This window comes from Lissotriton helveticus, chromosome 3_1 (genome assembly GCF_964261635.1).
Source record: "Lissotriton helveticus chromosome 3_1, aLisHel1.1, whole genome shotgun sequence".
NCBI lineage: Eukaryota > Metazoa > Chordata > Amphibia > Caudata > Salamandridae > Lissotriton > Lissotriton helveticus.
This window is the reverse complement of record NC_136061.1, coordinates 916530536-916544052: the sequence shown is the minus strand read 5'-3', so window position 1 is coordinate 916544052 and position 13517 is coordinate 916530536. Positions and strand designations below refer to the sequence as shown.

Sequence of the window (13517 nt, the reverse complement as noted above, 5' to 3'; positions counted from 1 at the left end):
CCATCACCACCCCCTTTGGTACCGCTATAGATTCTGTTGGCTTCTTGGTTATTATCAAGACGTCGTCAGCGTATGCTGCCAGTTTCAACGTCTTCCCGTGTGTGTCTACCCCCGCAATGTCAGGGTTGTTCCTGATCATGCTGAGGAGTGGTTCTATTGCCAGTAGGAAGAGGGCTGGTGACAGCGGGCAGCCTTGTCTTGTTCCCCTCTCTAGTATTTATAGCTCTGATGTTCCTCCATTGACTACCACTCTGGCTTTGGCTTTGTTGTATAGGGCCATCACCATCCCTCTGTAAGCCTCTCCTAGTCCAAACTTCTTCATGCACTGTTCTAGGAATGGCCAAGACACTCTGTCAAAGGCCTTTTCGGTGGCTAGTGCTATCATGACCGCTGGTTCAGTGCTATTGGCCGTGCGGTTGATCAGGTGGTAGAGAAGTCTTGTGTTGTCCTGGGAGAGCCTATTCTTAATGTAGCCTACTTTACTCGCAGACTTTCAATCCACAGAATTTCACGGAGCTACAGAAAAACTCTACAAGATTCCACAGAATTCTGCCAATGGGCAGAAAATATGCCGCTCTCTCTGCAATTTAGCACCAGTAGTGTGAGCAGCTTGGAAAATCAGCACGAACGGCACCATGTGTTGCGCAAGAGCGCGAGGTCATTTGAGTTGATTTTGCTGCCGCTCAATTAGAAAATCTATTCACTCATCAGCAAATCTACTCAAAAGGTAGCCCTCTCACCATGACCACTCGCAAATGGTGGCAACTGCCCACGTTAAAAAATTGCGCTAGGGCACACCAAATCTCTCTCGCATATTCTGGAGGCCCGCGGGATAAAAATTCTGCCACGCAGAAATTGCTGGAATCAGGCAAGAACTCCATATTAAAGAGTAACCCGGAGTGGTAAAAATTCCTCTAAATCTATGGCTGTAACAGAACATTCCGCTCACCCCTACATAAATTCATTGTGTACACCATTTTTCTTGAAAATGCACAATTGTAATTTATATATTAATAATTATGAACATATATTATGAGATTTATTGTAATCATACACTAAAGAGCTATCAAAGCATCCCTCTGAACGCTGGCTCATTAAAGTTCATATTTATTTTATTTATTTATTTTAGAAGCTTATATAGCACGCAGCTACCCTCAACGGGGGTGTCCCGGCGCTTGGACAGGCGAAGAATGGGAGTAAACTCAGTGGTTTTAGGCACTGGAGAAGAGCCAAGTCTTAAGGTCTCAGCAAAAGATAGGTTCTGAGTTAGTTAATCGCAGTGGCAGGGGCAGGCTGTTCATAGACCAAAAGACTCAATGATAGATAGCAATGAATGAGATAGCTATATTGCCCAGTCTCTCTCCATTTCAGTCTTAAACCACGAACTATGGGCCATATGTATCAAGCAAATTCGCATTCGCAAACGCCGAAATTCGCAATTTGCCAAATGGTATGTATTAAGAAAAATCTGGTGCAAAACAAGGAGTCGAAAAATTTGCGATTCCTTATTTTGCAATTGCATTTAAGGAATCGCAAATTTTGCGATTCCTTAAATGCAATGTATGAAGCAAAAAAAAATGCAAATTGTCCTTAAGGAATCGCAAATTACCACCAACTTCAAGTTGGTGGTAATTTGTGAATTCCTTGAAGAATGCACATTTTTGCGTTTTTCAAAGTGCCATGTGACGCACATACATGCCCTTAGGGCAGGTATGTGTGCCACATGTGCACCCATGCTTATTTCAGGGGTGAAATTATTCTCAATTTGCGATTCTTAAATTGCGAATCACAAATTGAGAATAACTTCCCATTCATTTCTATGGGCCTCCTGGCCCATAGAAATGAATGGGAAAGTATTCCTTAATTGCGATTCGCAATTTGCTAATCGCAATTAAGGAATACTAAGAATTCGCAAAAGAAATGCGAATTTGTACATACATCCCTATTTGCGGTTCTGAATCGCAGATCAGGTTGATGATACATATGGCCCATTATTTCCACCTCATTCCACTTTCCTTATTGTCTGCCTCTGTGGTGGTCAACTTCCAACTTAATGCTCAACAATGTACCACTTTTTAAACATTCTTTTCTCATCACAATGTTTTTCTTATTTAACCATTTACCAGAGAAAGCAGAAAGGCAATTGAAGAGCTAGCTAAATCTTTTACTGCCTCATTGCAATTGTAGATTGGAAAACTGTAACCCCAAAAGCCAATATAACATAGCAGCTATATAGTTTTGAGATGTCCAGGAAAATGCCTCATAAAAATAAATATTTATACTTGGACTTGTATGATACCTATCTTTTCTTTCCAGACAAAAATTTAAAGGAACTGTCCCAATTCTAGGATATGCATCCATATTTTATGGGTGTGCAAGGAACGAAATGAATAGAAAAATGCTTTTTTTCCATGGAGAAACAAATGTGAACAAGTTGCCAATAGTATATTTAAAGCATGTGAATTCTGTGTGATCAATCTGTTGGAGCAAACATGGGAGACCAGGAACCAGAACCAGGAATATACCAGGAAATCTAGGGTTAGCGTAGATCTCCATGGTGTACACAAAGAGATTTTATAAATCTAGAAAATATGTAAACCTCCGAAAATCATAGTTTACGTTTATGACATGGAGATGTATGCATTCTATTGAAACTGGCATTATGATCATGTATTTGGTGAAGGGCAGAGGCTTTTGTGTCTCTCCCAGTGAAGCGTCAGACATTATTACATGGTAATAGAAGTGATTTCTTTGTCATACTCTCTGGTGACTAAAACTATATCCTTACTCTCTGTTTTTTAAGCTCAAAAATGAAATTCATAAAGCCCTCAGCCAAAGATCTGGGCACATATTCTGTGGAGGTGCCGAACACAGATGGAGTGTCTGCCAGCCGTACATTAACAAAAGAAGGTATGGACCACCTTTGGAACTGTATCTGTGTGTAGATCGAATTTTAGCAATTATTTTGGGCACGTGATCTGAACAGGAGCCCTTCCTGGGTGACACCAAATGCTATCTATCCTGCATTCTCCTAATCAAATGAACATTTAGATGGGACACTACAACAGCAGTGCCATGCAGGCACAGGTGTTAACGCGGGATTTCTGGTTACTAGTTACCTTACCAAATCCCAAACTATGTCGACTGAATCGTTGGTACCTGTCATTGAGTAAAAGGTAATCTTACAATAAGTCAATCAATTTAAGAACTTACACCACTCTAAATGATCACTGACCAAATTTAAGTTTCAAAGATTTAATATAGAGTCAAAGATAACTGAACGTACAAACTTCTCAAAATGAGATTCAGAAGATAAATTGGTATCACTATGAACATGAACTTTTTCAATAGTCTGAGTCTGAAAAACAGAATAATAAGTACAAGCTCGAAAACCATAAGGGTTGCCAAAATGGATACAAGTTGCAACCTCAAAGTCATTACAGAAAAGAAAATTAAGGTTAGTCTATCCCTACACTACACTAAGTGACATCCCTACTTAACAAGATCTTTACCCCTCTAGGTGTCAGCCGTGGTGATTTCCTAAGAAGATCACGCACTTCTCTTTGTCTCTTCTCTGATGATGGGTCTCTCCTGATCAGCCTATCTGCCTACCCATCCGCTTCCTTAGGCTCCCAAAATCATCTGCTCTGCTCTCCTCCCGGGTCGCTTTCCCTAATACCAAATCACATTTTCGATAGGAACGCCCCTTGGGACGCCCCTCACGTGGTACATCTTTGCGCGGCAAACTCCATGATGGTACTCTTCAAGACCCTCGTTATAGTTGACCTTGGTTCCCAGGCTTCTTCTCCAGTGCGCTGATACCCCCTGAAATTCCTGGAAACTCCTACAGGCCTGCGCCAAGCGCCACTGAACAAAGCCCCTTTCATTCTAGCTGATTAAGACCCTCGCACCTGCATACAGTCCGTCCTGCAGTGGGCCTCAAATTCCAGACTCCACCATATCTATAGGTCATAAAATATAAGTGAAGCTCTGTACTTGGCACCTCTCGACTTCTCCTCTAACGAGCACATGGCACATCAAAGGAGATGACATTATCAGTTCAGGCCTACGTGATTTACATGAAGCGGGTCCCCGTACTCTGAAAACATTTTACTTGATTTAAACAGCATTCTCAACTAACATACATTTCTTAAAGTACACATCTATAAAGCATATATTTCAAACTAAATTCGATAGTACATTTGTGGAAGAACCACGTTAACCCCATCTCACATTATTTTAGCAGCACGTTTAGATTTGCTTGTGAATTGCCATGAGGCCTACACAATATACTGGTTTTTAGAGTTACATTCAACTCTTACATTATTCCTTTAACATGAGAACGTGAGGTTTTCATATTCATCCCAAACATTTCTACATTAGTCTCACACAGTTATGATTATTGTTACTCTACTTAAACATTCTATGCATTTCACTACTGAATATAAAACACTCTGTGTATTTCACTTCTAAATATAAACACTCTGGTGCAAAGTACATGTTAACTAACTACGTGCTTGTAAATATGGTGCACTTATACATTTTTCAAACTTGTGCTCTCTCAATCCCCCCTTTGATGACCTTCAGGGGTCATCACCATCAGGACACCATCACAAAATGTAGAATCTTTCAAAGTGAAGTCGTGGCAGTGCCACCTCTTTTCATTGTCTCCAATGCTTTCAGACTCTTGTATTGAGTGTCCTGCATCGCTGTCAACTCTTCCTCCTGTTTCCTCATAGTTCTCTGCAACCTATTTGCTCTGTAACATTGATACAAACGCACCAATCCCCACAAAGTGATTACACAAATCACAATTATTATGATGGGTTTCAGTATGTACCAAACGATACCTTTTCCTAAGTTAGCAAACCAACTTCCAACTTTACCCATTCCATGACCTACTTTTTCCCACACGTTTATCTTTGTCAGATCCTCAATTTCGTAGTGTATGGCAGTGATGTTTCGTATATACTTCTCTAGAGGTTTTGAATTGTCTGGAATGTAAGTGCAGCATTCCTGGACCTTCAAAGCCTTACAGACTCCTCCCTCTTTAGCTAACAGAACGTCTAAAGCAAGTCGGTTCTGAAGAACCATTGCCCTAATCGATTGCATCTCACCTTCTATCAGCATCAATGATCTTGCAGTACTGGCAGATAGCCTATCTACGACTGTAGCTAACCTCCTGATCTTAATGTCATTCAATATCAGTCCTAAGAAAGGGAATGCAGCACCGAGTACATCTCCAACTACTTCTGCTGCACCCAGCCCTCTCTTCCACCAAGTTGGTATTTCTTTCTTTGTCGTTTCTAAATTCTCAACATGATATATTTTAGGGAAGACAACAGCCAGATAGCACGATCCGTACCAATTATCTGGTAGCTTCACATAGGCATTTCTTCCACATACAAAATATACATTTGGAATTGCTTGCATCCCCTTCAAAAAATCCTTAGAGTAATACTCCAGTTGAAAGGCATGTTCACAATTGACTTGACCTACATAAAAATTCTCATAATAGGAGTAACTCCTGTGGATGCACAGTTTCCCCCGTTTCTCCTTATCTAAAGCAATTGGACCAATACTACCCTTTCTTTGATGTGCCCTTTCCTCCTTGGTCCAATCAGTTTCCCATTGTCCTGAGGCCTTCAGAATCTTCTGCCTCCTGTATCTAGTATCTACCTGTCCTATAAACTTTTTCTCAACTTCGGATACTTGACAAGTCAGATTGTTCCTTCGAGCATGTGAAGTATCTAACGTTTTCCATGGAATAAACCATTTGTGTAATCTGTCTTCGCTTTTGTAATAGTCCCACTTGTTCAGATGCTTGAAATTCGGGACCTCTGGTAATGTCGAGTCGAAATTCGAGAAATAATACTCAAATCCATCTCGCCCATAAAATATGCTCAACAACAAACTACATGTAATTCCATATGTCAATGGAAGATGATGGTATCTGATACCCTCCTCCACAGAAGCTGGTAATTGCATACAAACGTAGCAATTCTTCACCTCCATGGCGTCAACGTATTCATAAAGCAATTTAGCATAAGCATTTGACCTGTAATTTCCCAGTGACTCATCCATGTGTAACCTTTTTACTTCTGCATCTAACAATGCCTTGTCTTTATCATTGATGTTTCCCTTATCATTAGCAATAGGAGTTCTCGATGTTGACCCTCCCTTATCCTCCTTCACTGCAGTTGCATCTCTCTCGTGTCCCACTATGTATGAGACAGTAACCACTAAAACTATAAGAGAAATCACTACTCCTAAAAGTGTGCCAACTATGCATTTTGCCCTGCGGTTCGGGTTGCCAGCCTCCATGTTCTCAAACAGTGTAGTTCTTGACTTTCTTCCAGCATTCACTTCTTCTCCTTTCTGAGCCAAAAGTCTTTCTTTCTCGCAATGTCTCTCTTTTGAACACTTGGAAGCTTGACAATTTATTTCCGCAAAACAGTTCAAAGTTCGGTAGAAACAGACAACCCTAGCCCTTCTCCGTCCGCTAAAAGGAAACCCCTACCCCTTTTCTTCTTCCACTCGGCGCTAGGTTATCTTGCAGTAATTTTTACAAAGTTTTTTCAATAGTCTTATATCCGTCTGAAGTTATGTATGGCTCGAGGATGGACACTACGTCTTCATAAATGTCCATCCGAAGTAACATTCCCTCAGGTTCTGGGCAGTTCGTACCACAACATGGAAAGTCAACTGTTTCTAGGATTATTCTCCTTATTTCGCTCTGGACAAGTGGACGGACGAAATTGAGAGTTAACGTTTTTTCAATTTCTACTCCTGGTACTATCAACTCTACATCCACAGTTACAAAGGGGTCCGTTCTAATCAGGATCACTTTCTTCACCTTTCCAGTTCTGCGCCCCTTTGAAGACATTCGCAATGTGGTGTTAGTCGACGACAACAAGTGGTCCAAGAACTTCCACTATTCGCTCAATCATTTCCAGTCGAAGAAGAGTTCCCTCCAACACTGGATATCGTGAACAGCAAACTGGAAATTCAACAGTCTCTAAAATCAATTTTCTTATTCCGCTCAGGAGAGGAGGATATACGATGTTGAGTGTCAGCAGTCTTTCGGCCTCCGCCCCCGGTAGCAGGAACAGTATTTGTACTGTGATTATCAGATCAGTTCTGATCATGTTCACTTCCCTGATCCTCCCGGTCCTGTGTCCCGCCGACATCTGCAACGAGGTAGGTCCAATCAGGAGTAGAGTATCTTCTGCTAGGCACTCGTACCCTCCTTGACCTTCTAAGACCTTCCTCAGCTTGATCCTGAGTATCTTCTTCTTGATCCGAGTCTTCGGATATAGGAGCACGCGTTTCTTCCTGGGCCGACCTCAAACTTAGCCTCCTGTCTCTTCCCGGCCAAGTGGCAGCCTCACACCTTGTTCTCCTATATCTCGTCCTCACACTCGGTTCTTGATCACTCTGGTACTGATCTGTGTCGGACTCGTATGCACTGCTGTTCTCTCCTTCGGTTGCGTCCTCAGTCTCACTGCCGTCCTGCCCTCGCTCTTCTTCTGAATCCGATGCGTTCCCAACTACTTCCGACACCCCCTCAGCTGCTGCAATCCCTTCTTGCGACTCTTCTTCCACTTCCTGGCTTTCGTCTGGGATAGGAGCTGTTTCTTCTAGAGGTGCTGGAACTCTTCGAGTATGGGATGCATGGATCCAATTTGGCAGCCCCCCGCACTTCACCGCGGTGTTCGTGATCAGGATTACCTGAAAGGGCCCACGCCAGCGAACATCTAGGCAGTTCTTCCGGACGTGTTTTTTAACCAACACCCAGTCCCCTGGGTTCAGGTCATGACACAGGTTCCTCGATGCTGGAACTTCAGCCGCATGCACCTGAAGGGACACAGAATGGATGGCGTCAGACAGTCCTTTACAATAATCCAAGATCAGATCATCTGTAATATTCAATAGGGCAGTAGTTGGAACTGTGGGAAGTCTCATGGCCCTCCCCATCAGGATCTCGTGGGGAGAGAGACCTGTCCTTCTGTCAGGTGTGCTGCGCATGCTCATAAGCACTAAAGGAAGAGCATCTGGCCAACTCAAAGATGTGGATGCCACTACTTTAGCCAATCTATTCTTCAAAGTGCCGTTCACTTGTTCCACAATTCCTGAAGCTTCTGGTCGATAACTACAATGCAGCTTTTGATCGATATTCAGTGTGGAGCACAACATCTTCACTATTTCGCTGTTAAAATGTTTTCCTCTGTCAGATTCCAAAGAGGCAGGCACCCCGAAGCGCGGTATCAACTCCCTGAGCAACAATTTAGCCACTGTGAGTGTATCGCACCTACGTGTAGGGTACGCTTCAACCCATCTGGAAAATACGCATACAATCACCAACACATACCGAAGGCGATTGACTCTTGGCATTTCGATGAAATCTAGTTGCATTCTATTGAAAGGCCCCCCCGACCTCCCAATGTGACTCAGCGTGACTGGTGTTCGTTTGCCTACGTTCAGTTGTTGGCAGGTAACACATCGCTTACATACTGATTCTGCTGCTATTCTAAATTTAGGGCAATACCAAGTTTGCCTAAACACTCTCATCATAGCATCCCTTCCTAGATGTACTGGACCATGTATTTCTCTCGCCATGGGATTAGCTAATTCTTCAGGTAACACAGCCCTCCCATCTGCTGAAACCCAAAAATCCATTTCGCTTCGCACACAACCTGCTATTTCCCATGCCTTTTTCTCTGTTTCAGGTGCGTTCTCCTGCATTATTCTTAAATCCTCCCAAGTGTCTACAGTTTCTAACATCATGCTTAATTCAGTCTTTTCTTCTGCACCTTCTATTTCCACCTTTGAGAAAGAATAATTTTGTTCCGCACAATAGCGTGCGACTTCATCAGCGTATCTGTTACCTTGTGACACAAAATCTGTATTTTTAGTATGTGCTACACACTTTACTATTGCGATGTCAACTGGACCTTGTAATGCTTCTAATAACAACCTCACAAATTCTCCGTTTCGAATGGGCGAACCAGAGGAGGTCATGTAACCTCTCTGAGACCACAACTGCCCGAAATCATGAACCACACCGAAACCATATTGGCTGTCAGTGTATATGGTGACTCTCTTTCCGTTTCCTGCTATGCAGGCACGAGTTAGGGCAATAATTTCTGCTACCTGTGCGGAATGTACTCCTTCCAGGCAAGCGGCTTCCACAACTCCAGTAATGGTACAAACAGCATAAGCTGCTCTCAACCGACCAGTATCGTCTCTTAAACATGAGCCATCAACAAAATAAATTTCATCAGGGTCAGACAACGGCTCATCCACAATATCTGGTCTGGGTTTCGTGCATAGTTCAGTCACATCAAGGCAATCGTGGTCTTCACATCCTTCGCCTTCTATCACAGTAGGTAATGGCATTAAAGTAGCAGGATTCAAGACAGAGCATCTCCTGAGAGTCACGTTCTCCGCGGCAAGAATAACTTGCTCGTAGCGCGTGAGCCTACTATTGGTCAGATGCTGCGTCTTCGTCCTGGTCATTAGCAATTCAACTGAATGTGGTACATACACCACTACTGGATGTCCCATCACAATACTCTCGCTCCTTTCAATGCTGACACCCGTTGCAGCAACGGATTTGAGACATCCGGGCAACGCTGCGGCTACTGGATCTAATGTAGCCGAAAAATATGCAACTGGTCTACGGGCATTTCCGTGGGTCTGTGCCAAGACTGACAAAGCACATCCCTCTCTCTCACAGCAATAGAGTGAAAAGGATTTCTCATAATCGGGCATTCCCAGAGCCGGAGCACGACATAAATCGTCTCTCAGCTGTAAAAACGCCACCAGATATTCTTCATCCCATGGTACCGGATCACTCACCTCCTTGTGCGTCAGTTTCTGTAAGGGCTTTGCTTTCAGTGAAAAGTTAACTATCCACTGTCGGCAGTAACCCACCATTCCTAGGAACATTCTAACTTCTCTCTGTGTTGTGGGCGCATTCATCTTCATTATCGCCTCAATCCTCTCTGGGGACACCTTGCGTTTTCCTTTTTCTAACCGGTGCCCCAAATACTGTACTTCTGTCAGACAGTACTGCAACTTGCTCGGAGATACCTTATGTCCATTTTTGGCTAAATGGTTCAGTAAGGCAATTGAGTCTGCTTTACAGGCTTCCTCTGTCTCTGACGCAACAAGTAGGTCATCTATGTACTGTACCAGAACCGAGTTCTGCGGCAGTACTAGATTTTCAAGATTCTTCTTCAACAACTGGTTGAAGATGGATGGACTGTCTGTGAATCCTTGTGGGATTCGACACCATGTTAAAACGCGATCTTCCATTTTAAAAGCAAAAAGATATCTGCTCTCTTCATCCAATGGGATTGAAAAGAAAGCCTGGCAGAGATCTATCACTGTGAACCATTCTGCTTGACATGGTATTTGAAACAATATCACTGAAGGATTCGGTACCACGGGACAACATGAAACGACTATGTCGTTAATTTTTCGTAAATCCTGTACTATCCTGAATTTCCCACTAGGTTTCTGCAAACCCATAATCGGGGAGTTACAAGGACTACCCACAATTTCTTTCAGTATTCCCTGCTGTATCATTGACTCGATCACAGGTTTTATCCCTGCAATCGTTTCCTGGGACAATTTGTATTGAGGCGTTCTTGGAAACTCGGCATTTGGTTTTACTAGTATTTTTACCGGTTCTACCCCTTTAATCAATCCTATTTCTTCTCCTGTGAAATCCCATACCTCTGACGCCACTGCATCTCGTAAGTCTTGGGGCAGATCTTCTACTGTCAGAGTAGGATATAGTTCTACACAGGATTTTGAATTTGTCACCTTAAAGGTAGCATCATCGTCGGTAGTCTGTACCTCCACTCCTTGCGGGGTGCAGTATATGGTGCAGTTCAATTTGCACAACAAATCCCTTCCTAACAGACATACCGGACTCGAGTCACAAACCACAAACTGATGTTCGTTCATATGATTTCCTATTTTCACAGACACTGGTTCTGTCAAGGGACTAGTCATTCTTTTGTTCGCGACTCCTACCACCTGAATTGTTTCCCCTGACATCGGCAAGTCTGGAACCACCGCCGATCTCAGTGTTGATCGAGTAGCCCCAGTATCCACCAAGAACGTTGTGGGACACCCTGCCACTTCTGCCTCAACAAATGGCCCTCTTTGATCCACCTCGAGGACTGCCCCGAGGGTACAGTCCTCTTCACTGCTCACTCGTTGTCCTGTCAATGGATCAATGTAATAACACTTTTCTTCCTCGATGAAGAGAGGCATCTGTTTAAAGACCTTTCCCCCTGTCGCTACCTTCGGTGGCTGTGGGAACTGGGCCCGTGGGGCCGAAGTCCCCCCTTTGGCCACCTTGCCTCCTGAAACTGTCACCTTTGGAGTTGGGACTTCTTGAACCTGCTCTTCTACTTCTAGCTCTCCATTTTCAGGGTTAAAGGGACACTCGCGTCGCCAATGCCCCACCTGGTGACACTGATGGCACTTTGTCGTTTTCTTTAAAGTGGCAAAGTCTATCCTAGGTCTCTGCCCTTCTTCATTATCTTTGTTCTGACCGTTTGGTTTTCGTCCCATCCCCTGCTTCTGCTGGCCACCCTTCCCAGCGGACTGCATTTGCACCACCATCAATTTCTCCTTTAGATTCTTGGCTTTAGAATCTATCTCGTCACTACAGTATCTCGCATAACGTAAAATCTCATCTAGTGGTTTGTTCTGCCAACATATTAAATGTTGCTGTATCATCAAACAAATATCAGGTCTCAACCCCAAGACAAACTTTGACACAAACTGCCCTATGTCTTTGGGATCCATTACATCTAGTCCACTGTATTGCTTGAATGTTTTCAATAATCTTTCATAAAACTCGTGAACTGTCTCCTTGGGTTCCTGCCTCGTTCGGTCTATTTTCACCCAATCTATATCCTGTGGTGGTACCTTATCTTTCAGCCAAGCTATTACCCTTTCATACTTTTGCATGACAATCTCGGACGGTCCATTAGTCCGGACATCCCTCACTGGTTCAGTATTTGGCCATTCAACACTAGTCTTGCACGGGGTCCACAAATCAGATGGGACCACGATGTCAAACAACGTGTTCAAATCAATCCACAGTACTTTCGAGATTTTGACAAACCTCTCTACCTGCTTATACCACTCTACTGGATTGTCCCTCAACTTCGGAAATGAGTTGGTAAATGCAGCTAAGTCTCCTCTACTCCAGGGCACATGTACATAATTTCCGTTTGATATTTCTCGCAAAGGGAATGCCTCCATCTGCATTACCCTTCCCTCAGGGGTCATCACATTTGTACTTCGTCTAACTGTGCCCTTTTTCGACCACCTTTCTTCCCATTTGTCCAATTCTCTCCACACTCTTATCCCTGATACCAGCTCTCTTATGTGTGTTTTTAATCCAGTAGTTCTCTTCTCATCTAGATCTTGGTCTGCGTACTGTAATCTGTGGTTACTCTGCAACGCCCTTGTCTTAGACAAATCCACGGCATATCTATCTGCCAAATCAGTCAGTTTCTCATGACACGCTCTAGCTTTCCTAGTAATATCCTTTGCCATGAACAATAACTCATCCTGTTCATACAATTCTATCCTTTCCAGAGGCAAGGTTCCATCTATTATCTCATCAACATCTGATTTTAAGCTAGTAACATCAAGCCTTTTTGCCTTAATTTCAGCTTTCAAGACACTCAATTTAGCTCCTCCATCCGCATCTCTCCCATCCCAACTCCGAGATCTACGTTTAGGTATTGGTGAGTTATAGGGAGTCCTCCCCTGTTCCCATCTCTCTAGGTCCCATGCCTTTCCATCTTCTCGGGGTGGGTGGTGAAACACTCCTTCATGCCTCCTAGCCTCTCTCTCCCCATCCTGGCTAGTTTCACGGGATGCAGGGTAAGATGTTCCACTACTCCCTCTTTCTTCCTCATGCATCTGTGACCTCCGATCACTCGATGTATGACATGACCTTTCACTGTTCCCTCTTTGCCAGTGCTGTACATTTTCCCCCCTTGCGTGTGAGTGATGAGTGCACCTAAACCTATCCCTGTACTCTTGCGTTCTTTGGTCTCCCTCTGTTTGCGTGAGGCGAGACACCTCCTCACACTCCATACTCCTCGTATTCTGTTCCTGCTGTTCCCTCTCCTCGGTAGGACATGTAACTCCTCTATTCTCCTGACTTTGGCCTTCCCGCCCCTGACTACTTTCACTGGCCCCACAATGAGATACAGTCCCGTTACCTCTGCTTTCCCATTCTGGTTCTGTTCTCGACCTATTACTCGGGGTTACTGCGGACCCATCCCATTCTCTCAAATCAGCTCTTAATTCTGTATAGGACTTTGGCCGCGGTCCCCTTAGGTCCATCGGTCCTCTCAGACCTCCCTGTCCTGTGTTGGGACCTACAGATGTATCTAATGGGGTGTTCCATGTTACCGAACCTGGCAATTGCTTCCATGCATTTGTCACGTTATTCCTCCTTTCCATCTCGATCC

The 13517-nt window shown here is 43.8% G+C and overlaps 1 protein-coding gene across 1 annotated transcript in view; it reads left to right on the top strand.

Annotated features, from left to right (window-relative positions):
- Positions 1–13517, top strand: part of MYOM3 (myomesin 3) — a 451709-nt gene that overhangs the window by 294627 nt on the left and 143565 nt on the right. Inside the window, exon 23 of the mRNA XM_078681253.1 lies at positions 2804–2910. Coding sequence (XP_078537379.1) covers positions 2804–2910 — 107 coding nt within the window. The remainder of the gene's footprint in view (positions 1–2803; positions 2911–13517) is intronic.